This window comes from Saccostrea echinata, unplaced genomic scaffold, assembly GCF_033153115.1.
Source record: "Saccostrea echinata isolate AGI-Se365-2 ecotype Australia unplaced genomic scaffold, CSIRO_AGI_Sech_v1 ptg000033l, whole genome shotgun sequence".
Lineage (NCBI taxonomy): Eukaryota > Metazoa > Mollusca > Bivalvia > Ostreida > Ostreidae > Saccostrea > Saccostrea echinata.
In genome coordinates, this window is record NW_026889782.1 from 28369799 (window position 1) to 28396712 (window position 26914).

General features: G+C 35.4%; 2 protein-coding genes across 2 annotated transcripts in view; one reads left to right on the forward strand and one right to left on the reverse strand.

The window, feature by feature from the left end:
* The first annotated feature begins 3426 nt into the window (after positions 1 to 3426).
* On the forward strand, positions 3427 to 8927 carry LOC133198826 (beta-1,3-galactosyltransferase 5-like). The gene is made up of 3 exons (XM_061334794.1): positions 3427 to 3516; positions 7496 to 7629; positions 7733 to 8927. The coding sequence occupies exon 3, from the start codon at positions 7828 to 7830 to the stop codon at positions 8899 to 8901; it is 1074 nt and encodes a 357-aa protein (XP_061190778.1). The 5' UTR covers positions 3427 to 3516; positions 7496 to 7629; positions 7733 to 7827; the 3' UTR covers positions 8902 to 8927.
* A 1207-nt stretch (positions 8928 to 10134) lies between these two features.
* LOC133199063 (WD repeat-containing protein 49-like) overlaps positions 10135 to 26914 on the reverse strand; it is a 30283-nt gene continuing 13503 nt past the window's right edge. The window contains exons 11-28 of the mRNA XM_061334946.1: positions 25985 to 26017; positions 24506 to 24570; positions 23178 to 23402; positions 22726 to 22904; positions 22212 to 22376; positions 21713 to 21828; positions 20780 to 20852; positions 18819 to 19004; positions 18109 to 18186; positions 17695 to 17860; positions 17154 to 17288; positions 16746 to 16897; positions 16286 to 16351; positions 14389 to 14518; positions 12947 to 13065; positions 12063 to 12177; positions 11448 to 11563; positions 10135 to 11100 (exon numbers count right to left, since the gene is read on the reverse strand). Coding sequence (XP_061190930.1) covers positions 10903 to 11100; positions 11448 to 11563; positions 12063 to 12177; positions 12947 to 13065; positions 14389 to 14518; positions 16286 to 16351; positions 16746 to 16897; positions 17154 to 17288; positions 17695 to 17860; positions 18109 to 18186; positions 18819 to 19004; positions 20780 to 20852; positions 21713 to 21828; positions 22212 to 22376; positions 22726 to 22904; positions 23178 to 23402; positions 24506 to 24570; positions 25985 to 26017 — 2317 coding nt within the window. The 3' untranslated portion in view covers positions 10135 to 10902. The remainder of the gene's footprint in view (positions 11101 to 11447; positions 11564 to 12062; positions 12178 to 12946; positions 13066 to 14388; positions 14519 to 16285; positions 16352 to 16745; positions 16898 to 17153; positions 17289 to 17694; positions 17861 to 18108; positions 18187 to 18818; positions 19005 to 20779; positions 20853 to 21712; positions 21829 to 22211; positions 22377 to 22725; positions 22905 to 23177; positions 23403 to 24505; positions 24571 to 25984; positions 26018 to 26914) is intronic.

Sequence of the window (26914 nt, forward strand, 5' to 3'; positions counted from 1 at the left end):
GAGTACAATATCCATAACATAGTATAACAGGTTTCACAATAAACGTCAATTAATAAAATTGCTATTTTTCAAGTTTAAAAAAGAAAAAACAAAAAACAAAAACGAAAATAAAATAAAATAAAAATAAAACAAACACAAAAAAGGGGGGGTTGGGGTTGGAAAGGTACATTTGTAAATCTACTTCATGCGGGATTTTGAACAAAGTATTTGTTCCTGCTATAAGCCTGTAGGCTGTCAGTAGAGAACTACAATATATTTTCCGTCGATAGTAGTATAAATTCAATTCCCGCGCTTGCCTATCTATTTTCCAGCGGAACAAATGACAAACTTTTCAAATTGAAATTTTCTTCCTTCTTTTTGTTTATTAAGGATAAATAAAAATTTACAGCGTCCTAATTTTTAGATCAGTAAGCATCACACTATCTTTTATATCTGTGTTTGAATCATATTAAATGCTGAATGACAATGTCTAGAACTACATGACCGGCAGTATTTATAAGATACTGATCTTCTAGCTTCATTACGACCAGTATACATGTATAACATTCTCGATTTTTTTTAAACATCAGAAACATTAATTGTACCATTTTATTTAAATATAATCATTTACTAAAGAAATATAACTCTATAATACCGAGTTTTACAATGTTGGACATTTCATTTTGTTATATTTTGTATCTCCTTTGATTCAGTAAAATCTTCTATTTTTAATTATTATTACACATAGGTTTTTTTTTTTTTTTTTTTTTTTTTTTTTGTTTTTTTTTTTTGTTTTAGATATGCTAGATTATCAATGATTTGAACCAATAAAGATTTTTGTTTACATCGTGGTTATGCCCAGTACATATGTACTCAAGGTCTACAGTAATAAGTCAAAATATTACCTGAGATTTTCGGCTGTCCTGTCAATTGTTAATACATCTTTTTTAGATACCATTCATAAAACAAGCCCTATATGTGCATTAAAATGTGATGTTTCTTCGAGCATATCTATATCCTTGAATTTGTTCCTGCCTTCGTAAAACTTTCTGCATTTTTAAAATCATTTTTCAAACATCGTTCGCATCAGATAAGATTAATGTGTGTCAAAACTGATTAAATAAAGACTGTGTTCGCAGTTACTGCCAGGTTTATCTGAAATTTTGAAAGAGTGTTGTTCAAAAATGCATGCAAAAAAATAAATAAATGCGCAATGTTCCTTGCTCATTACCTGTTTTTCATATGACTAATTCACCTACACAACTTGTTTCATCCTGAGAAAATTATTCGTAATAATAATAAATTAAGTTGCCAACAATGTAAGAAAGAAGACAGCGGTCTACGGTATGTATTTCATCTTTTGTTTGTTTGTTTTTTTTGGGTTTTGTTTTGTTTTGTTTTGTTTTGGGTTTTTTTTTTGGCATCTTAGACAAATTCATACATTTGTAGTGTTTTTAGTGTGTTATTAGCCTTCGCTTTATAACTCATTTATAAATATGATTTATAAATATCAATTGTTGATATAACCTGTTGGATATTCGTACAGTGGACCTGTCGTGATGAGGTTTGTGTTACTGTTGTATATATAATTATGCACAACTCTAACTTTCATTTTGATGATCCTTCTATAAGATTTGTATGACTCAGTCCAATATTATTTGTGTGTGTGTGTGTGTGTGGGGGGGGGGGTTAAGCACGTAGTTTCGGAGGGGTGGGGGCTGCCCCCTTTTTTCGGAGTCGGGACCAAACATAATCTTTGACTGTTGAAAATATTCGTTATAAGGAAGATTGTCAACACCCCCCCCCCCCATATTTTGCTGCTATATAATCAAATCAGGGTAATGTGGTAGTGTATGAAGTTATGAAAAGTTGGAACCTAACCCCCCCCCCCCCCCCAACAAATAGGATTTTTGGCGACCCCTTTCAAAAACTATACTATGTGTCTGTGTATGTTTCAGTGGGTATCCTAGCAAGGAAGTGAAAGGCATAATCACTGCAGTATGGATCATAAAGGGGTTTCCCAACTGCGTCAGGAACTATATATATATATTTTTTTATAAATGATTACTACAACAGTCGAATCTCATCATTTCGCGGGTATGTTAAGCAGTGTTAAGGAAGCATTCAAATCATTTCTCGGGAAATTTGGACTATGACACCTGCGAATTTATGCGTCCAAGTGTGACAGAAATATACCGTACTTGGGGGTGCATGGGTGGGGTGGGATGGGGTTGTTTATTTGTTTTGTTTGTTTGTTTGGGTTTTTTTGTTTTGTTTTGTTTTTGTTTGTTTGTTTTTCTTTTTGAGGCCGAGACATAATGTATACGTCTTTTATATCTTCAAAATATGCAGTAGTACTGTAATGTTATGAAATCCCGTAGAACGCCCGGGGGGGGGGGGGGGGGGGGGTCCGCACCCAAGAACTTTTTTCTGAGTATAGTATTTTGCTAAACAAAAATTTTCATTTAGATGCTGGTTGCCCTCCCCCCTCCCCAACACTTTTTAATTGTTGCTGTAGGGTTATTATTTATTTATTTGCTTTTCAGGGATTTTTTTTACGGTGACCTCTTATAAAATCGATGCTACGGGCCTGTGTAAACAAAGGTTGTCGTAAAAAAAGAAAATATATAGCATTTGATTTATTTCAATGTCCTTCACATAATGTAATCATTAGAAACCTTTTTAAATTATAAATAGCAGCAGCCAATCGTACTAAATTTAACAACTGCATGCTTGTTTCAATATACTAAACGATCGCTCTTTTGCTTGTTGCAGTTATATATGAAAAACATTTATATATGATATCGGGAATAGCTGTGTTCCATAATTACCATAACATAAAGGCCTAAGTCATGCTTAAAAGTCCATCAGTAGATCAGTAGATAATGCTAACGATAATTAAGATTTTCATGGAGTCTAAAATGGGCCGGGGGAGGGGGTTGAAAAATATAACGGGAGCAGTTTGATTAAAAAAAAGTGTGGGAAAATAAATAAAAAGAAATGTGCATGTGCTTTTTTTTTTTTTTTTTTTTTTTTTTTTTTTTTTTTTTTTTTTTTTTTTTTTTTTTACAAATTCATTTGTCACTCGAACATAACTCTCTGAATTTTCGTATTTTTCCCCATTGCTATATTCTAGTTATTAATGAATTAAATGGATAAAACGAATTTTAAGTGATGCTAAGAACATTTCTTAAGACTGATTCTCCACATTGCTCCCTGAGATTTTATTTTAATAGAATTAATATATATTTCGTACCAGGTCCTGTTTATGGGCCTCGTCTTATAAAGCGATGTTTAGTCGAGCGTATCTATCATCCAATTTCGTTCCTGCGTTCACTAGATTTCTCCTACATTAATTATTATATTTTTTAAGCCGTGTTTCACACATCAATAACATCAGATGTGTAGTTAATGTGTGTCATAACTTTGATTGAAGTTTGACCAGGATCTTGATATACCTGTGGGTTTTTTTTTCCTGTTTTGATATTTTGAAATATCGTACTTAAAATGCACATAAAACAGGAGTGGACCGAGAAGGTAACATTGCTAATTTTCTTTACTCTATATCACTTTTTTTTTTTTTTTTTTTTTTTTTTTTTTTTTGCAGGGGAGGGGGGAGGGGTGTCTTAATACATGTTTGTATTATCACAATTATATGAATTTGTACAACAAAAATTTTCATAAGATACAGCTTTTTATGCAAATAGTAGAACTATTTACTAGTATACTACGTATTTTGAGGACCATTTGGAATTAATTTATATCAAATAGCTTATAAAACTTTATTTCTAATAAGACAGAAAATTTAATCAATATTATGTGGAATCAGTATATTATAAACTTTGGTAATAATTTTCGTCTCATTTATGAAAACAGATATCTATTTTTGCTCTGTGGCTTTTTAAGTAAACAAAATTTAAATACATGTATACATTGAAAATGATTTTTTTAACACCAAATAATATATTCCGGGGTAAAGATAAGATACATGCTAGCAAAACTTTTATTCTGAATGAGGAGGGGGAGGGAGGATCTAATCTATAAATAACTGGACATCTGTCGACGCGCGAGATTGTATGTATCTATTGATTAATCTTATACAAAAAAGGGAACGAATAAAGAAGCTCGCTCGTAGTTTTTTTTATGATACAATAAAAAAGAAAATGGATATCCCAATTAACAAGCCACAATGTATACAAAATAGTCTATGCAATCTGTTGCGATAAACTGGGATGTGAAGGATATCCAATATCAAGTCACTGAGTAATAAAAAAAAAAATGAATGAATTAAACGTTCCACTAAAGGCGTGATTTTGAATTCAAGATGACTAACGTCAGGTAATGCATTTGTTTGTTTTTTCTTTTCTCTTGATAAAGCTCATGGTATAAATATCATCCCTTTTTTTACGAAATAGCGCACATAGTGTGTTCTAGCTAGGATTTTGCTTATTTTGACTGAAATACATGTTTACTGATAAAATAGGAGACTCCTGTGAATGGACAGCTGGCTGATGATTCAGTTAATTATCCGTGTATTTTTATGCATAGAGCTGTACTATATAATGTTTAGGATGATGGGGTTCCCCCTTTAGTGGTGACGTAAGATCAGTCTTGGGGGAGGGGACATCAGTATCCATGGGTCCTAATTGCCTATTTTGAAATTTCTATATACATGTATTTATGCCTCTGGATGACTTAGTCATATCAGAATACTACGTTTAAGAAAATGTGTGTCGTATAATTTTTGAGTTTCTGTTTAAACAGACAGTTTAACATTGTAAGAATTTTAATCATTCTTTAGACATGTATTTGATAAAAAACAGAGCTGTGAAAATGTTACAGGAGCAATATATGAAATGGGGAAATCCCCCATGTCATTTTTTTTTTTAAATTCTGAAGAAATAAGTTTTCATAACTGTTCTAGTTTCACTTTCTAGATTTTGCCACGGATGAGATTATTTTTTATAGAGACTTTCGTTTATTTAATATCGCCCAACTTTCACCATCAACCACGTAAGTGGGTGAACTACTTCTTGGATAAAACATAATTTCATATCTTCAATAATACCTAAATTTTCAGCGAAGTTTTCAACACCCTATATTTTATTTGCATAATGTAAAACTGGTATTTCAACCTTATCTAACAAATCTGGGTGAAATTAAAAGGCAAATAAGAGTTTATATTCCTGTATATCATAAATTGCTTCTTGCGCATGTTTGAAAAGATATTATCTGTCTTGAAGATATGACCCTTTATCGTGAAAATATGAATTTAAAAACACGATGCGATAGTTCACAATTCATTATTCCATGTGTGGTGTGTCTTAAAGCTCTGATCATAGGTGACGGCTTTCATTTCAATCATTAATAGTTTTAGGTAATTGAAAAAAAGTATACTTTTATATCATACTTTCTAAAAGAAAACAGGAGTGCAATGGCTTTAAGGTAGCTTGAATACCCCCTTGATCAGGTGTGAAGGCATTTCAATTCAAAATTTTAATTTAAAAAAGACCAGTTTCATCAAAAGAATAATTTATTTTATGTGTGAAATGATATAAATATTAATTTTGTAATAAACAAAAAACATATAAAGGGATTTTTTCTTAGCGTTCCATTGGCCGGCAACTTAAAGATGAGAATTTCTCCATAACACGCTGTTGCCTAAGTGCTTTGTTTTTTTATATAACTTGCTTCATTTTTTGCATTTGTTTGATCAGTTCAAAATGGAATAGGCTATATTTTTAAATGAAGGACATTGAATGATATGTTGTTTGGCTTTGTTTGAATTGCTGCTGAAAACAGAAATTTCTGATGTGGAAAAACTAAGCCTTGGCTTTTAAAAAGGCAAAGCTAAAAAATATCATCCCAATTCCCCGCCTAACAAGCATATTACGTAAAGCAATTCGTTACAAAGTTACACTCTGCTGCAAAGATTACTTCTTAACATGTAGGAGTACCTTTCAATTTAAACAATATTCTTCAAGAATAAAAAATTGGATATATCTAAATCAGTTAAATAGAATTAATTGCTGCTGAAAACCAAGCGTTTGCTTAAAAAATGGCCAGTTGCTCCTATTTCATAAATTGAACATAATTGCAAAAGAAATACATAGGCAAAAAGTTTACATTGCGAATAAACACAACTTCAAACTTTTTGGACTATACTTTTTGGACTATACTTTTTGGACTATACTTTTTGGACTATACTTTTTGGACTATACTTTTGACGGCATATTATCTCTAAAGACACAAAATCCAGAAAACTTAAGGAGGGTCACCTTTAGGGATGTATAGAGTCAAGGCAACACAACTTCACAATTCACACTATGCCACAACTCACACCACTTCACACTATGCCACAACTCACACCACTTCACAATTCACACTAAAAGCCACAATTCACATCACTTTGCAATTTAGCTGCAGAACTGTAGCTCTCTGCTTGAGAAAATTCGGACAGACAAAGCAGAGAGCTACAGATCCAAGCGTTGTAAAAACCTTCGATTTACGCCGCCGCTTTTTTGTCGCTCGATTCGGGTATTATTTCTTGTAATTAATGCCTTTCCCTGCTTTAAAAGTGGTATCCAATAATTATCCATATATTTAACTCCTATTCCTGACACTTTATTTACCTTTCAACGGTCTCAAACAGCCCTTTATGGTTTTTGAAATGTCGGTTTAAAAAATTCCCATTCCGACGTCCATGTTATTGGGGGTTGTGCGAAAAGAAGTAATTCAAAGAACATATACTTGTCAAGAAAACGTAAATAAAAATTTCAGGAGGTTTAAATATTATGTATATTGTCTATAAGAATACAACATGTATGTAAAAAAAGAAATGAGATAAATAAAACTCGGGCGTGTTGTTTCAGGGGGACACCAACGTCGACGTCGGAATGCATTTTTTAAACTGATCGGCCGTCTGGAACTGTTGAAAGGTAAATAAAGTGTCAGGAATAGGAGTTAAATATATGGATAATTATTGGATACACTTTTAAAGCAGGGGAAAGCATTAACTACAAGAAATAATAGCCGAATCGAGCGACAAAAAACCGGCGGCGTAAATCGAAGGTTTTTACAACGCTTGGATCTGTACATAGCTCTCTGCTTTGTCTGTCCGAATTTTCTCAAGCAGAGAGCTACAGTTCTGCAGCTAACTACGGTATATACCACAACTCACACCACTTCACAATTCATTCAGTGTCACAACTCACAGCACTATTTATAACTCACACCACTCCAGAACTTACCTGTTGACAACTCACACCAATTCCACAATTCACGCCATTATATAATGAAAATGATGAAGATAACGAACAGTGATCTATACTCACACCACTTCTCTTCTCTATTACGGGGAGTGGGGGGGGGGGGGCAACGCGTGTTCTGGAACCTTCTTTTACTGATCCCTCTTCATGGCCCAAAGCACAAAAATACCTTAAATATCTCCTTTCACACTTTAAAGAATTTACAGGTTAATATTTTGAAGTTGTAATTTATATTTCATCTTCTACAGGGGAAGGCAGATGATTTCACCTAAAATTCAGATCGTGTTTTACCAATGAAATTTTCATTGACTATTCAGTGGAATCCTTTTTAGAAAGAACTCTTCGGTGACCTCAGTTTCTGAACGGATATCGACCAACATAGGTATGTGGATTTACATGTATTTGGACATGCTCTTGGTAGCTGGCACTGTAATTGCAACACAAGAGAGAGATACAAATAGTAATAGATTTTGATCTATTTTTAGGAACCCGTGACTTCGATTTACGAGTGTTGTTTATCGAACGCCTTTCACAGATATGTCAAAGACAAACAGTGATCTATTTTTAGAAAAAAGTTATCATGGTATCCAAAAAGAGTTTGCTTTTCATTCTTTTATGTGTATCCATCTTCGTGCTTTATTGTTCTCATGTCTGGGTACTGAATCGCCATAAGTCCCTTCTGCCCAGGATAGGCGGCAAAATACTAGAACTACGCCGTACACAGAATGCGGAAATGAAAGAAATTGCCAAGTTAGCCATTCTAAAGAATTCACTTGATGTAAAACCGCCGACTGCCAGACCAGACAGCTGTAACGCTTGCTTTAAGAACGACTTTACTTACCTGATTAACAACCACATTTGTGAGGGATACGCGGAAGTGGACATACTTGTCCTGATTCTGACCGGTCCGAACAAGTTCCAACAACGACAAAGCATCCGTGAAACATGGGGCGCCCTCTGCACGAAAAAGCACCATATAGCATGCGTTTTTATTCTTGGACTCACAGAGGACGCAAAAGTGATGGAAGGAATAAAATCTGAAAATGTGAAACATTCAGACATCGTCCAGCTTGATTTTAAAGAAAGTTACGGTAACCTGACCTATAAGACGATGTCGGGCTTCAGGTGGTCTCATGACTTTTGTTCTGGCGCGAAATTTGTGATGAAAGCAGATGGTGATATGTACATAAACTTGGAACTTATTCCTATCCTCCTGCGGGCCGTACCAATGGGGAAATTTTACGGAGGTTTCTGCTGGGAAGAACAGAGTCCGCACCGAGAAAAATCTTCTAAGTGGTATGTCTCCTTCAAAAGTTACCCTCATGAAAATTTCCCGCCAGTTTGTTCGGGGACAGCTTACATCCTAAACTCAGAATTCTTAATTGGTTTGTTAAACGTTAGCAGAAATATTCCATTCTTTCATTTGGAAGACGTATTCATAGGGATGGCAGCAAAAGCCTTAAACGTGAGACCAGTGACCTTGAAAGGATTTGCAAACATGCGCACTGAATTTACTCCTTGTTCTTATAGGAACGAGGTCATGACCTCACATTATGTTGACTCTAATACACTGAGGCAGTACTGGACAAAGAGTCGGGAATGTGCCTTGGCGGCGCATACACCAGAAAAATTATATGTAGCCAATAAAATATGACAGAAATAAATGTTTATTTAAACATGTTTTTGCTATCCTTTTTTATTCCAAATATCTCCAGTAAGTTTTCAATAAACTCACTCTATCACTGAATTCTATATATTTCACAGTAACCCAACAATCAATTCTCTGCCACACACTTATTGTTCAATGTTCTTGTTACTTACCTCATCATTGCATGGACTAACCAACCAAAAGCCTTGATAATAACGATGTGAAAAGGGCTATACCTTGACCAATCAGAGACTTTGATGAACATTTTTTAGATAGGACTACATGTATATCCTAACCAATCACATACCTTGATAAACATTACTGGGATGGGACCTATACCCTAACCAATTAGATAATATTAATGCGGACAGACCTATATCCTCACCAGTCAGAAGCCTTGATAAACATTATTGGGAAGGGACCAATACTTTAACCATTCAGAAGCCTTGATAATAATGATGTGGACAGACCTATATACTAACCAATCAGAAGCCTTGACATTATTGGGATGAGACTATATTCAGGATTTGAACTTGTTTCTTATCCTGAGAAAAATTTGCCAGTGACAAATCTTAATTGTGATCAAAACTGAAATTAAAAACAAAAAATCTATCTGTATATCTGTTGATTCAGATCAGGCCCATAGGAAGCAATTTCAGTTGGGAAAGGGGGGGGGGGGTCATTTTCAGTTTAGGTTGGCACTACCAAGTAAAATTTCCTTGACAAGCAAAACAGTCATCAGATGTAATTACATGTACCATACTGAGGGGCACATCTATAAAGTAGCTTTATTGTCAATGTATACTATTTATATCAGCAAAACGATTGGGGCCCCTCCCCATCCCCCAGTTCCTATGGTCATGAAATATTTAATCAAAACATTAAAGAGTGTATTAGTACTAGTATTTAGTGTACATGTATTAGTACTAGTATTTAGTAATTATTAGTACTAGTATTTAGTCATATTTTAGCTTTACAGATGATATACCAATTTTACAAAAATGGTTTAAATATAGAATAAAACTGGAAACTGTATCGTAAACACAATCACTCTGGTGTGTCATCCCAAGGTGTAGATTCATAAAGGTAGTCAAAACTTCCTGTTTATTATTTCTTTGTACTCAGGTAGGCAATATATTTACTTTTTTTTTATTTTAGTTGGACATTACAAATTAGCTCTAAAAAGGGTAATTTAAAATATAACTAAACACAAAACAAGCTGTTCTTAATATGTTTAGATTGAAGTTTATTTGAGAAAACATGTCATTAAAACATTTCATAACAAACAGTATTGTAAAAAGTTAGAGGCCTACTTATGTACAAATATTGCATCAAAAGTGTTCAAATATCGCATATGATTCTAAAACAAGAATTCCCCAAACACTATCAGAGTGCAATACAGCATTAATAATAAAACACATGATCACTTTAAATGCAAGAAAACACAAAGGTCATGCAATTCTGAAGGTACACTGAAAGCCAGTCAGTGTTTATGAACTCACAAATACATAATATCAATGTCAATGGAATTTTTTTTATATATTTGTTTGAAGAAATGTTCATGTATTTAAAACAACACATCTTTTATCTTGGAAGGGGATGTGAGTGTTATCAAAAACCTTATATCTGTTTTTATTAATAAATTTTCATATTACCTTTAAGTCTCTTCAGGTAAGATTAATATCTACATTACATAACATTCTCATCTCATACAACAATGAAAATTTACACATGGAAGGTCTCCTTGGATATCCATTATTACTGACAACAACTGTTATACACTGTAAAATCACCATTATCAATAATATTTTAACAGATATCACCTATCATTTGGATATATCCAGAATATCAGTAATATATCAACTTATATCAGCTGGACTTATCTGGAACATCAGTAATCTATCAACTTATATAAGTTAGCTTGAACTGGAATACATGTATAAATATGGATTATCAGTTGGTATCAGTTGGATTTATCTGGATTATCAGTTGGATGTATGTGGATTATCAGTAAGCCTGAGAGGCTTCTGTTGACACCACAGATGTCCTCCGTGATATGGATTTGACCTTCATACTCTTGACGGACTTGGCTGGTTTGGGGGTGGACGTATTTAACATCTGTTTACCAAGCTGGAGCCCGATACTCTGTAGACTTGATTTAGCCATCCCAGCTCCAAGTTTTCCTTTCAATCCCATAATTCCAGGCTACAAAAGAAAATGGGTCTGCTCATGAGCACAACAAGTACTAGTCTGGCAGGAAAATGGCAGACTTCAAACAGAAAAATACACAACTCACAGCAGGTCCATAATGTGTTAAGAAATTCCAGATAAATTATAATTATATATGATTTATCCATAATATTTAATGCACACATACACACAACAATATCTAATGTAAAAGAATATAGTTTTATTGTAGCTAACCCAGTTTGAATCAACATCATTTTTTTCTCCTGTATTATCCCATATTCTGACTTCATTTTTATTGTTAACTGGGCTTTAGTGTTTGTAATAAACTGATTAAAGAAAAGTTGTCAGAAAAAATATCTTACAGCATTGGAGGAGTTTCCTTGACTTAATTGTCGTCGATGATAATCTTTCATCTTGGCTTCAAAATCCAGAATGTATTTTGGGAAAATTTCCTTCTCTGGAACAGGTTGTTTTAGTGCTGAAAAAGATTGAATTAAAATTAGTTTTGAAATGAAGTAAGCATACTGGGTATCAAATTTTTACTTTGCTATGCTTGTTAAAAGTGTGTAAAGTGTGATGAAAGGATAGAGGGAAGGACAGAAGGATGGAAAACAGACAGACGGATGATTTACGTGACAAACACTATATGCCCCCGCTGTATTCATGGCGGGGCATAAAAATGTGAAAATAATGTACACAATTTCATGTACACTATGTACACATTTTGTATATTACACTTTGTTGATGTATAAAGTTTCAGTGCTTACTGTCCACAAGGTTAGGAAGTTTTGGCAGGATAGAAGTTGTTGACCCACTTTCTGTGTATGTCATACTCACTGTCCACAAGGTTAGGAAGTTTTGGCAGGTTAGAAGTAGTTGACCCACTTTCTGTGTATGACATACTTACTGTCCACAAGGTTAGGAAGTTTTGTTCGGTTAGAAGTAGTTGACCCACTTTCTGTGTATGACATACTTACTGTCCACAAGGTTAGGAAGTTTTGGCAGGTTAGAAGTAGTTGATACACTTTCTGTGTACGACATGTTGGGTTTCTTTGGAGGTTCAAAGTCCTGTATCACCTGTGTATCCAGCGACTGAAAAGACATTAATTTTATACACTGCAGTAATTAAAATACATATGATATTGTACTTGCATGTTATTTTAGGAATGACTCTAATTCTTGGCCAAATTATTCGAGGATAACCTGGTTTGGGTCAGTTTACGCTTTATAATCCGCGAAGCAGATTATAAAACAGTGTAAACTGACCCAAACCAGGTTATACATAATTTAATTCTAAAATAATTAAATAACTATGGGTGTAAAATTCGTTGCTTTTTATTAGTTCAAATTTGCCGCTCAATAATACAAAGTAACGGAAGTAACAGAAGTGATGGGAAGTGTGGGGAGGTAAAAACTGATACATAGGCCTAGCAGCCTTGTTGTTTGTTTACATGCGGTAAGATCAAATTATTGTTTGAAGTTAAGGGTACATTTATAAAATCTGGAATTTTCCATGAATCCCAAGGACTGGAAATGAGAGGATTGTATGGATACAGATGATTCAGCTGGTTGTCAGGGGGTGTGTCCCCATACCAAACCAGGTTATACAGAAATAATTTGTGTTCCTTTTTGGATATTAACCAATCAGAGGCTAGAATACAAACAAAATTAAATTATTTGATATTAAGGAGCAAGGACCCTTTGCAAGGAGAGATAACTCTAACAAGGACAGTTCATTATGTTTTTTTTTTTTATAAAATTTAATGATAGTCTAAAATTTTTCTTATCTAATACCAATTTTTTAAATACTTATTTTGCTTAGATTTCACATTTTCTCTCTCACTGGATATGACGTACTTACAGAGTAAGGCCCCGCTGGAGCATGCCCAGTCCTCTCCCAGTGCAAGTATGGCAGATCTGGTATGGTACTCGGCTGTTTTCTCTCCCGTTTTTTCACCCGAAGTTCTTGGTAATGTTTGCCTGTAAAAAAAAGAAACTTATCAAATAATGTATCTCCCTCATTATCAGTAAAACCATAAAACCTACCTGGTACATAACAGAATTTTGTTCCATGTATTCATGTGGTGGTGTCTTTGGTCGACAAGTCCTTGACCTACCTAACAGAGTTTTATTCCAAATGTTAATGCAGTAGTGTTCTGGGTCAGTGTCAGACATACCTAACAGTTTTAAACCATATGTTGAAGTGATGGTGCTCCAGGATGTCAAGTTACCTAATAGAGTTTTATTTCCTATGTTGATGTGGTGGTGTTCTGGGTTCAGTGACACACCTAACAGAGTTTTGTTCCACGTGTTAATGCGGTGGTGCTTGGGGTCGGTGACCTACCTAACAGAGTTTTGTTCCACGTGTTGATGCGGTGGTGCTCTGTTACCTACCTAACAGAGTTTTGTTCCACGTGTTGATGCGGTGGTACTCGGTGACCTACCTAACAGAGTTTTGTTCCACATGTTGATGCAGTGGTGCTCTGTGACCTACCTAACAGAGTTTTGTTCCACATGTTGATGCAGTGGTGACCTACCTAACAGAGTATTGTTCCACGTGTTGATGCGGTGGTGCTCGGGGTCGGTGACCAACCTAACAGAGTTTTGTTCCATGTGTTGATGCGGTGGTGACCTACCTAACAGAGTTTTGTTCCACATGTTGATGCAGTGGTGCTCAGTGACCTACCTAACAGAGTTTTGTTCCACTTGTTGATGCAGTGGTGCTCAGTTACCTACCTAAGAGAGTTTTGTTCCATGTGTTGATGCAGTGGTGCTCTGTGACCTACCTAACAGTGTTTTGTTCCACGTGTTGATGCGAGGGTGCTCCAGGTTGGTGACCTACCTAACAGAGTTTTGTTCCACATGTTGATGCAGTGGTGCTTAGTGACCTACCTAACAGCGTTTTGTTCCACGTGTTGATGCGGTGGTGCTCCGGGTCGGTGACCTACCTAACAGAGTTTTGTTCCATGTGTTGATGCGGTGGTGACCTACCTAACAGAGTTTTGTTCCACATGTTGATGCAGTGGTGCTCAGTGACCTACCTAACAGAGTTTTGTTCCACTTGTTGATGCAGTGGTGCTCAGTTACCTACCTAAGAGAGTTTTGTTCCATGTGTTGATGCAGTGGTGCTCTGTGACCTACCTAACAGTGTTTTGTTCCACGTGTTGATGCGAGGGTGCTCCAGGTTGGTGACCTACCTAACAGAGTTTTGTTCCACATGTTGATGCAGTGGTGCTTAGTGACCTACCTAACAGCGTTTTGTTCCACGTGTTGATGCGGTGGTGCTCCGGGTCGGTGACCTACCTAACAAAGTTTTGTTCCACGTGTTGATGCGGTGGTGCTCTGGGTCAGTGACAGCCTCCTCGTCTGGTTCCCAGTCCTCCTCCTCCTCCTCTTCCTCAGCTTCCTGTTCTTTACTCTCCTCGATCTCCTCCTGAAGGGAAACAAAAAATACACAATGTTAGGTTATTTTTTTTTAATACAGCAAATTTGGCCTATTGCAACATTTTCTAAAGGCCAATTAAAATGTTTGCATTCTACAGGCCAATCAAACTACTAGCCAATAAAAAATTTCTGTATTGTATAGGCCAATCAAAATGTCCTTTCTATAGCATAATCAACCAATTCTACAGGCCAACCAAAATGATTTTCTGTTTTTATACAAGATGTCATTTTGATTCTATTTCAGTTTCTCTTGTGGTTATTATGATATTTACATGTTTATGTCTAAAAGGAAGAGTTTCTTTGTAAAAATTTGAGAATTTTAATGATAACATAAAATAACAGCCAATTTAAGTGTATATGTATTACAGATATTCAGGTGTTTTTTATGTTTCATTGGCTATATTTTATATTCAGGTCTTTTAAACACAGAAACTAAGAGAGAATACACAATTCAAGTCAACAAAAAACTAACCAAAAATCAACACTGGCTAAAAGATTACAAATTATGGATAATGATTTTAAAAATTATCTATAGACAACATTGCTTTCCAGGAACAACCATTGAATTATTATATCTACATATTTTCAAAAATTTAGATTATCTAGTAAATTAAGTTATAATTCACCCAAACCAAAACTAGCTAAGAAATTTCATGATAATATACAAAAGTGATTAGAGGCAAGTCTATCTAATTATATAGAAATTACAATACTGCTTGACTGACAGAACAAACAAGTTGTTCTGTGTAATTCAAGAAATGAATTACATTAAGACAAGTTGATATTGCAAGCCAGCGTTTTAGAGTTTTGCAACAGAGTCAGTGAGCAGGAGATCACTTGGTTGCAATGCTCACCTGAAGAAACAAATACATGTTCTGGTACATGAATCCCACTTTTATGTGCCCTTCACTTGAGTGCTGACCACAATTGAACAAAAAAGTTAATATACAATGTTACATTGCTTTACATCAATACTGTACAAAAGGAAATTTTTTTCCCTGTTTTATTTTCACCCCTTAATTTGCCTTCTTCGTGAGGACAAATTAAAAACAAGCTGAATTAAAAAAGACAGCATTATTTCATGAATAAAACTGTGTCTGGGCAAATTTAAAATGGGGCAAAAATTTCCAAGTGTGAAAGGGTGAAAATAGCCATGGGCAAAATTAACCCTGAATACAGTATTACAAATTAACATTTAAAATCCCCCACCCATTCCCCCACCGTGACCCAATCCCAGCCCCCCTCCCAGTTCTTGAATCTACCCTACATTAAATGATTGGATATTTATCAGACTACTGGTCTGTTCCTCGGGAAAAGAATTTCAAATAATACCCCCAATATGAATATTTATGTATATCTAGTATAAACTTTGACCAAATACTCTGGCCTAGGTGAGCTAAAACATCTGGCTTGCGTTGTTACTTTCAAGATAACATGTTTCATAGACCTACCATAAATTAATAAAGAATGGAAAAATATATGTGTTTACTGAACAGAAGTTAACTCACCATATGAGAAATTTGTGGTTGCTTGAGACAGAAAATATTACCATAATACAAAAATGTAATATGCATTTGTGTTAAAGGATTGATCTTTCCTAGTTTTCTTGTAAAAATGGAATACATGTACATTAGTTCACTTAATAATTGACTTGTTTCATCAAATAAAACTACATTTATCCAAATACAAAGGTATTATATAATTACATTAGGAGGACCAATCTCGGGACAGACCTACATGTATATACGGGTCCTACCTCACTCTCCACTTCCTCTATGAACTCCTCCGCTGGGTCGTACGGCTCTATCTTCCAGTGATCCTCCTACAGGAAACAGTTACAATATTTAAGATACATAAAGACAGAGTATACTGACGTTATAATTAGGTTCCTTCATACTGAGAAATCACTAACTTTCATGGGGGTTTAATTTTCATTGTTTTCACTGTGTGAAGAGACCCACAAATTTATATCCATCACGAAATGTTAAATTCCATATATAACTACTCAACAATTCTTCATCCATGAAATCAAATCCCCACAAACATAATTATATTTTTTCTTAAAACTTTGAAAATCTGACCCCACGAACATTTGTGACTGTACAGTATGAGATACATAACGACAGAGTACACTGAAGTTATAATTAGAGTGTACTGTACTGACTACGTCCAAATTTATCTATTTCTAACAACCATTTTACAATAGAGTGTCTCACCTGTCCAAATATTCCGATGAGATTTCCAAGTACGTCATACATGGCGACACTGCAGTCTGAGGAAGCTGATATGATGAGGACTCGTTCGTTTCTCTCACACATTTCTAACGTGTTGATCATGTCAGAGTGAGCTTGGAACTGACACTTCTGGGCTAAAATAGAATAAAATCAAGAATACAATTCAAATTCATCAGCAAAAACTGTATATTCACATACAGAATTGGATCTTGAGTACCGGTACAATTGATTGTTCTTTATCTCTTATGTCACTTTGTAAACATGGGAGTAGGCACAGCAATACAATAACTGTTACTTATGAAGTCTTCATGCAGATTCATTTCCTTAGTCCACTGGGATAAAGAAATCTTGGTGTAATATTTGTTAATTAATTTGCCTGTTTACACTTACGTGGTGAAGTTGTGATGATATCGTCCGCAGCCTGAACACAGTACTCTGTAATGTCCCACACTTTAATCAGGCCATCTACGTCACCAGTCGCCATGTAGCGATTCTTCTTGTCTGTGGCCATCAGAACACTTCCAGCTGTTCAAAGGAAATCAGAAGAAAAATGATTGTTGTTTCACATCTAACAGATACTTAATCAGTTAATTTACAATCTTCAGGAGTTTCAAAAAATCTTGAAAAAAAAGTTTAACTGAAGAAGATAGAAGTAGCCTCTTTATATTGCCTTAAGGATCATTGTACATATACCCCGTACAATCATGTATAATTTGTCTTTAATGATGACTTTTCAAATGAAATATAAATTTTAATTGAAATGCAAAAAAATTCAGCATACCTAGTGGTGCAAAATATGACAGAAATGACCTTTTAACTTTTTTTTTTAACAGGGAAAATACAATATAGTCATATAATCCAGTAAGAGTTATCTTTCTTATTAAAGGGATGGTGAACCTTAAAACAAAAGTTTGAATGAAAAAATACTGACATTGTTGGTGGGCCACGAACTCGCCAATCAGTCTGGTGTGGGCGGTGTTCCAGAATCGGATCCACCCATTCCCTCCCCCAGATATCATATTAGCTCCGCCTCCCGCTGAGTTTCCCTTTCTGGTCTCTAGGAAAATGAGCTTAGCAACAGCCAATCCAAACTCATTCTGAAGATTATTTCAAAAACAAAGCTGAGCATACATATTACATACACTGTACATCCTTTACAACCATTTTCAAGTTACTGATAATTTAATCTTCTTGTATTTCGTAACATTATTTTCATTAAATTTTATTTCATTCTTTTCTCCAAGAATGGTTAAAGTAAAAGGGTTTTTAGCTTCTTGCATCATTCAAATATAAACTTGTTTGCGTTGTTTCCTTCTTCTCAATCAAAAACTCGGCCATTCCTTACCGTGTCGTCTGCTCCACTGGTCTGACTTTTCCCGCTCTTTTGTGACGTCTTAGATACTGGCCTTTGTGAAGAGGCAGACTTGGAACAAATATAAAGAAATGATTTTTAACATTCTGAGATAACTTTAAACATAAGTGTTTTCTTTTAAGATTTTGAAATTAGGGATTTTCTACATATTTTTGTCTTGAGAAGCTGAATAAAAATATAGTCCCCTTATACCCTAATAGAAGTAAGGTAATTTCCTACAATTTTTTTAACATACAATGTTATTCTGAAAACCATTGCTTCTGGGCTTGCCAGTTTACCTTGAGTTTTGAACACTGCCAAATCCTTCAGAAATGAGTTGAAAACATTAAAATGATTAAAAGAAGCTGACTCAATTTTCTTCTTGATCAAAATATTAACACAACATAAAAACAGGAGCTATGTTTAACTGTTCCAAACTTTAAATGACACACTCATCTCTTTTCTTGCCTGCATGAAGGACTTTTGTCGAGATTTGACCATTAGTTATACAAACTCACCTCTTTTCTTGCCTGCATGAAGGACTTTTGTCGAGATTTGACCATTAGTTATATAAATTCACCTCTATTCTTGCCTGCATGAAGGACTTTTGTCGAGATTTGACCATTAGTTATATAAATTCACCTCTTTTCTTGCCTGCATGAAGGACTTTTGTCAAGATTTAACCATTAGTTATACAAGCTCACCTCTTTTCTTGCCTGCATGAAGGACTTTTGTCGAGATTTGACCATTAAGCGTCTGGACCTCTGATTAAGTCGTCTGGACATGTGTTCCGAGTTAGTATTCCATATCACTATCTCACCATCATAACTTCCTGTGGCCAAGTGATTCGGTCCAGTGAATGCACAACACAAAATGTCCTCACTGTGCTCCTAAAATCAATCAACCAGAAACTTTAAAACAATTAATACAAGACTGGTTATTGTCCTAAGTAGATTCTGAACACTTATAATAAACATTTCTACTTTGATTGAAATCGAGCATGATATCATGTCAGAACAAAGGTAATCTATACAGCAAATAATGATATCATGTCAGAACAAAGGTAATCTATACAAGCAAATAATGATAAAAACAAATCTTGATCAATGAAAGCTGCAAAAATTAAGAGAAAAACTTTTAGACTGAGGAATATGACTCACTAGATGGTGCTATATTGCTGATCTGTATCATGTAGTTACTACTGACAGTGTGTGAACATTTGTAATAATCCTTGATTATAATATCATTCAACGAACTTTAACAGCTTAAATAATTCTGAGTAGGGCATTGCTAAGATTAGTAACAATTCTGGTGAATATTAACATACGAATACTATCAACATCTACACTGGTTATCGTTCAAAATAAGGACAATAGTACTACAATGTGTCAGTCTGAAAATGGGATCTGAAAAGCTATATGTTTAATGGCAAACTCTCTCTCACTCTGGTCAAAGCTATTATAACTTTAACAAGGGAATTAACTAACTGACTTCTGAGCTGGTTGCTGGTGTTGGTATTATGATTTTGTGCAAGGATAAACAGTTTGAGTCAGATATTGATTTTGGATTGAGCAGGGAAGAGTGTTTGGGATATGAGGTATACATAAGACTGACTCTCAGTATTATTTTGACATGGCACTGGATTAATTAATTCTAATTACTTACAAAGATATGCTGCAATTGATTAATTCTAAGCTTACAAAATTTGTATAATGTAAAATGTACATGTACTAAGTTGCCTTGAATAGGAATGCAACCAATCAAGATGTTGTTAAAAGCAAGCATTTGAAATAAAATGTTAATTTACAACCCACAACCTTAAAGAAAGAAAAAAGGAAATATTATATTAAATTATTATATTGAATAAATATAATATTAGCATAAACGTTTAAAAAATTGTCCTGAAAAAAGATTCACAGAAAATTTATAAGCAAATCATACCCAAAGCAATTTTCTTCTTACATAAAAAAGAATACTGGAAAACGAAAAAAACTTGGCGCATACATATTTTAGTTCAAATGCAAGTGGGAATGCATAAATTTTAGCGCTTGTCATTAAAATATATAAATGTGATATTTTTTTCCTTTGATCTGTGCCTGTATTTCATTTTGTCGTCACTCAAGCATGCAAACACAATAGCATTGAATTCTAACTCACATACACAGGTAAACATTTGTTCACTTTTCCATGGTGTTGCAAGCACATGGAAGTGGCACAATGTCGATTTTAAACTTTTTTTTTTAATAAAGGAAAACATGAATGTTCCTCAGTAAATGATTGTAGGGTCTTCATGAATTTCATTCATATTAAAACCATGAATGCATCAAAGGAATGTCACTTGGATAACTGGTATACACAGTCAGGTATTGTCTGCATGGTCCTGGTCATGCTTGATCGAATTGCACTAATATTAGTAGTGTGCCATATTTTCTCGTTTTACAGTACTGCCAATTATCTCTAAGAAAAACAAAAGATTCTGCAATGTACTGTTTAACACAAAGCAGTGAGTGTCATAAGTCTGATGCTTCAGAACACACAGACAAAAAATACATACATACAGACACACACAGACACATTTCCACCTTCCCATTCTGCTGGTTATACATGGAAATAACAGACAGACAAAGACACGCAGACAAACACACAGTCAGACAGACAATCCTACCTTTCCACCTTTCCACTCTGCTGGCTGTACATGGAAGTCTTTAAAGGAAGCTGTTGGGAAAACTGTGATTTGTCTGGAAAGAAACCCCTGACATTTAATGGTTTATCTCACCACCATCATCTCATATACTTGTCTCCAGTATAAGAACCCCCCAACCCTGTAGACTTATATCTTAGATCCTCCCTTTTATTATCTTAAATTTACTACTAAGTACTTGGTTCATACACCATCACACTTCCCTTTCAGTAAAGGATCCCCCCATCTCTGTATTACATCTTAGATCCTTCCTTCAATATCTTAGATCCATTTACTTGGTCCATCCTACCACCATCAAACTTCTCTTCAGGTTTAGACACCCCCTCAACCCGCCATTTCTATTTCATTGGATTTTATATCCCTCTTTTATTGTTCTAGAACACCTACTTACTTGGTCCAGCATACCACCATTACACTTCTCTTCAGATAAGGATCTGCCCCCCTCCCCCACCCCACCCCACTATTGTATTAGATCCTAGATCCACCCCTCTATTTACTTACTTGGTTCAGCCTACCAACACTACACTTCTCTTCAGATTAAAATCTGTCCCCACCATTGTATTGTATTAGATCCTAGATCCACCTCTCCATTTACTTACTTGATCAAACCTACCACCACTACACCTCTTCAGATTAAGGATCTGCCCCCCCCCCTATATTGTATGAGATCCTAGATCCACCCTTCTATTTACTTACTTGGTCCAGCCTACAACCACTACACTTCTCTTTAGATTAAAAAATCTGTCCCCACCATTGTATTGTATTAGATCCTAGATCCACCCCTCCATTTACTTACTTGGTCCATCCTACCACCACCACACTTCTCTTTAGATTAAGGATCTGTTCCCCCACCCCTGTATTGTATAAGATCCAAAATCCACCCATCCATTTACTTACTTGGTCCATCCTACGACCACCACACTTCTCTTTAGATTAAGGATCTGTCCTATATCAGCTGGCTGTCCCCCAGCACACTCCAGAGTGTGGAAGCAGTGTCCATTAAAATCCCACACCTGATGACATGAAAATAAACATACTGTATTTAATGAGTGTACAATAAGCCCCTTACCATACAAAATATACTACCATATATTAAGTGGATTTTTTAGCGAGACACAAATTTAGTGATTTTTCCTTAAAGATAAGCATTACATTTTAGCAAGAAGTAGTTTTAGTGATTTAATGATGCCTAGAAAGACAATGATACCTTCCAATGCAGAATGAATTGTTAGCGATATTCAATTTTAGCGATCCGAACATCCTTGCTAAAAATGCCAAAATTGAATCCTTGCTACATTTTCTACTAAGTCTTATACCGTAGCAGAATCAAAAAATTGCTCTCTTGCAAAAGAAATAAAATTCTGTAGTATAAAGATTTGTGACCTTGACTCCTTACCTTGACAGTTCCGTCGGTACTTCCTGTGAACAGTTTGGTTTCCGTGGGATCCTGGGCCAGACATGTGACCTCGGCATTAGAGTGAGTATTGTTAAACTGTTTGACCTTTTGACCTGTGTCAATCATCCACACAATCATGGTGCCAGCCTGGCAAACACTGATCACCTACAATAAAAAAACATACAAGGAATGTTAAAGAATGTGACACAATTCACCACACCTATTGACCTTGATCTTCAGTGTGACAAACTAGGAGCTACTTGACAAATGCTTTTTTTATGTATTGCCATCCATAACTGCTGATCTGAGTCTACAAAGGGTTATAATCGAGTAATTTAGGCTGGACTGAGGACATCGGCCTGGACAGCTTAGTGGTTATAGCACCTGACTAGTAATGCAGCAATCTGGGTTCTATTCCCGGTCCAGTCATATGTTTTTCATTATATATGTATTTATGAATTTTCAATGTATGTTAACTCATTCCTCCTTTCCATGATACAATTATATAACTCACCTGATTGTAAACAGAGTTATAAATAGCTGATGTGACCGGTTTCTCGTGAGACATGATTTTGTCTCGATTTTCAGTCTTCATCTCCATCAGCGTAATCTGGTAATTAAACGTAATTAACATCTTGTTTCTTTCCATGCCTGAACGATCCTTCTCCTCGTCAAAAAACAGTGTGCTCACAACTGTCAATCAAGCATGGTAATCATTTTAGAGTAAAATTAACATCTTTCAAATAACAACATAACGCGATTAAAAAAACAAAGGACATGCAGTTTAAAGAAATCTGTAAAATTAAGGAAAGGGATGATGAAAAAGTAGAATCATATTCACTCAAACATTACTGAATCTACGTATTAAACGAATTCATGAATTGCTTAAAAAAAAAAATGGAATCATATTAATTAAGTTGAATAATCTTGAACTGATATAAAACAACACTTCTAATGATTATCTACCTTCTGGTCCCTTGGGGAACATCCCGGCCAGTCTCTGTATACACACTTGTAGCTGTACGTCCCAGATCCTGAGTACTTTATCCTTAGAGAAGCTGATCAGCTGACCGCGACTCTTGATGAACTGGACTTGTATGACACTGGCCATGTGACCTCGGAGGACACCGTTAGGTTTAGACACGATGTGGGGGTTCCACAGACATACGTGGTGGTTCACGCCGGCCGTGGCTGAGGATAAATATGGAGCACAGTTAAAATAATCAACACATAGCACAAATCATAGTGGAATTATTTTAATTCATGGAAGTCGTTGATCGTGGGCAACCAAATTTTTATTGTATCAAGGGGAAGTAGTTTGTGGGTAACTAACAGAAGATTAAATGAATAAAATAATTGTTCCTGGGTATGTACATTCATTGGCAAGGGTGACCCACGAAATCCATGAACATTGGTCCCCAACAAACAAAGATGATTCTACAGTATCTAAAAATCTACAAAACTATAAATGAAGTTTTGATTTTGATAATAAAATATTTACATTTCCAATGTCTTTGTCCGAGATAAAATTACAAATTGTAAAAATACTTTATTTCTACATAAATCTACTAGTTCATCAATAGGCACGGTTAAAAAAAATCACGTGCGGGGCAGGACAAACAGAGACAGAAGCGGGGCTTGTAGCACGTGAATTTGCAGAATCAGGAGCATGTAAATATAAGGAATAACTGTCAGATTTTTTGGATTCATGACGATGATCAATCGATTGGCTTGCGTGATAATTTTATGCATAAACGCCTTCGGCGTTTATGCAAATTATCACGCAAGCCACTCAATTGATCACATCATGAATCCAAAAAATTAGACAGTTATTCCTTAAATACTGTGTAATCATCAACGTAGGGGATGAGTGTGTGGATTTCACGAGTCACACCCACCAATTTATATCTCCATGAATGATATCTTTATCAATGAAAATATGAGTTCCCTACAATTTACATCCCCACAAACCAGTAAAATTTGGATTGCCCACAAACATTAACTCCCGTGAATTCAAATGATTTTATAGTAAATGGACAATTTAGTGAATGAAATGGTTCACTGGTTATAAGCTGTTTGAACCAATCATGTAAAAAATCCACTGGTAACATTTAGACCTGAGAATGCTCCATTTTATCATAATCTGTTTAAACAGGAACAATTTTATCTGGCTTAGTTAGTCTAGAGGAGATCCTTTCTTAGGATGTCTGAGTCAACCAAAGCTTTTCTTAGACCCCCCCCCCTTCCTTCCCCTGCCTTCAGAAATTGAGGTGTATCTGAGATCTACAACTCACCAATAATGTTTAAATGCTGGTTGTAGTCAAAAGTGCTCACTCCCTGAGAAATGTTGAAGCTGGATCTAAAAATATATAGAAATAAGTTTCAACAAAATGTGAAAACATAGGCCACATCGCTCACCTGAGTAACTTTGGCCATGCTGTTCATTACCGGACTTCCCCCTTGTAATACCTATTGTGGCCCCGCCCTACCCCCGGGGGCCATAATTTGAACAATTTAGAATCTACACTACCCCAGGATGCTTCCACATAAATTTCAGTTTTTCTGGTCCAGTGGTTCTTGAGATTTTTAAAGATTTTTCCTATATATTTCAATGTTTCCCTATTGTGGCCCCGCCCTACCCCGGGGGTCATGATTTGAACAGTTTAGAATCTACACTACCCCAGGATGCTTCCACATAAGTTTCAGCTTTTCTGGCTCAGTGTTTCTTGAGAAGAAGATTTTTAAAGATTCTTCCTATATATTTCAATGTAAAACTTGTATTCCCTATTGTGGCCCCGCCCTACCACCGGGGGTCATGATTTGAACAATTTAGAATCTATACTACCCCAGGATGCTTCCACATAAGTTTCAGCTTTTCTGGCTCAGTGTTTCTTGAGAAGAAGATTTTTAAAGATTCTTCCTATATATTTCAATGTAAAAATTGTATTCCCTATTGTGGCCCCGCCCTACCACCGGGGGTCATGATTTTAACAAATTAGAATCTACACTATCCCAGGATGCTTCCACATAAGTTTCAGCTTTTCTGGCTCAGTGGTTCTTGAGAAGAAGATTTTTAAAGATTTTTCCTATATATTTCAATGTAAAACTTGGATTCCCTATTGTGGCCCCGCCCTACCCCCGGGGGTCTTGATTTTAACAATTTAGAATCTACACTATCCCAGGATGCTTCCACATAAGTTTCAGCTTTTCTGGCTCAGTGGTTCTTGAGAAGAAGATTTTTAAAGATTTTTCCTATATATTTCAATGTAAAACTTGGATTCCCTATTGTGGCCCCGCCCTACCACTGGGGGTCATGATTTGAACAATTTAGAATCTACACTATCCCAGGATGCTTCCACATAAGTTTCAGCTTTTCTGGCCCAGTGGTTCTTGAGAAGAAGATTTTTTAATGACCCCACCCTATTTTTGTCTTTTCCTGATTATCTCCTCTTGTAAGGGGACTTGGCCCTTTACTTTAACAATTTAAACTCCCCTTCACCCAAGAGTACTTTGTACCAAGTTTGGTTAAAATTGGCCCAGTGGTTCTCGAGAAGAAGTTGAAAATGTGAAAAGTTTACAGACGGACGGACGGACAGACGGATGGACAAGGGGTGATCAGAAAAGCTCACTTGAGCTTTCAGCTCAGGTGAGCTAAAAAGGTCTTTAATATAAATTTTAACAACAAATGAAAAGTCCCCTACTCAGATGGTAAGATAATTGAATTTCTCTGGCTCTGATATTTTTTTTTATTAAAAGTAGAACATGTAACTTACATTCTCTGAATCTTCTTGGTTGTTCCTTGGTCCCTGCAAAAATAGAAACCGTATTCTGAATTCCTAAAGAAATTCTATCCTTTCTTTGGAGACTAAAGAGTCTGGAGTCCTAATTAAATTCACATTATGTCACAGGAAAAACTACTCAGTAAAATGATCACTGGCACTGAAGGTTACAGACTTTTAAATCATTCAAACAAATTTACCGCCAAATATTGAAATGGAGTAAAGAGTTTAAAATTATTTTAAAAAGCAGTACATAATTTTCACTTTAAAATCAATCAAAAATATGAGAAAGGGTGGACTAAACCAGAAAAAAAACTACTCCATTACTAATCCAATACTAGAATTTGTACAATTTACCTAATACAGTAAAATTCTTTTATAACGTACTTGGTTATAAAGTATCTCCGGATGTAAAGTAGCCATTCCGTAGTCCCGGCAACGTGTCTATATATTTCATTGGAAAAAACACCGCTTACAACGTATTTGTATATAACGTAGTATCGCTTATAAAGTATTAGAAATTTGGTCCCGTTACATAATTACACCTCTTATAACGTATTCTGACACATGGTTTCACACCTTTTCAGAGCAATGACTGCGGATTAGTCACGGTTTGTTGACTTTATAGCTTCTCCGTATGGGTGTTTTTCTAACGAGGTTTCTTTGTTGTTTCAGGTAGATGTATATATTTATAATAAATTGTTTGAATAAAGTTCATCGAGTAGATGTACTCAAAATTGTTTGAATAAAAATTCATCTTTGAGTCAGTAAATAGCAATATAACCGAAAATGATATAATTAAACTTGTGAAAGAAAAATACATTGATTCAATATCAGTAGACAGCGAGGGCGACGAGGTCATGCCTGACACGTGCATACCATCTACCCAGACGATCAAAGGGCATAAGTCCGAAGTTTTCACGA

Excerpts from the sequence above, each read along its gene's own strand:
- LOC133198826 (XM_061334794.1), top strand. The coding sequence starts at position 7,828 with ATGGTATCCAAAAAGAGTTTGCTTTTCATTCTTTTATGTGTATCCATC.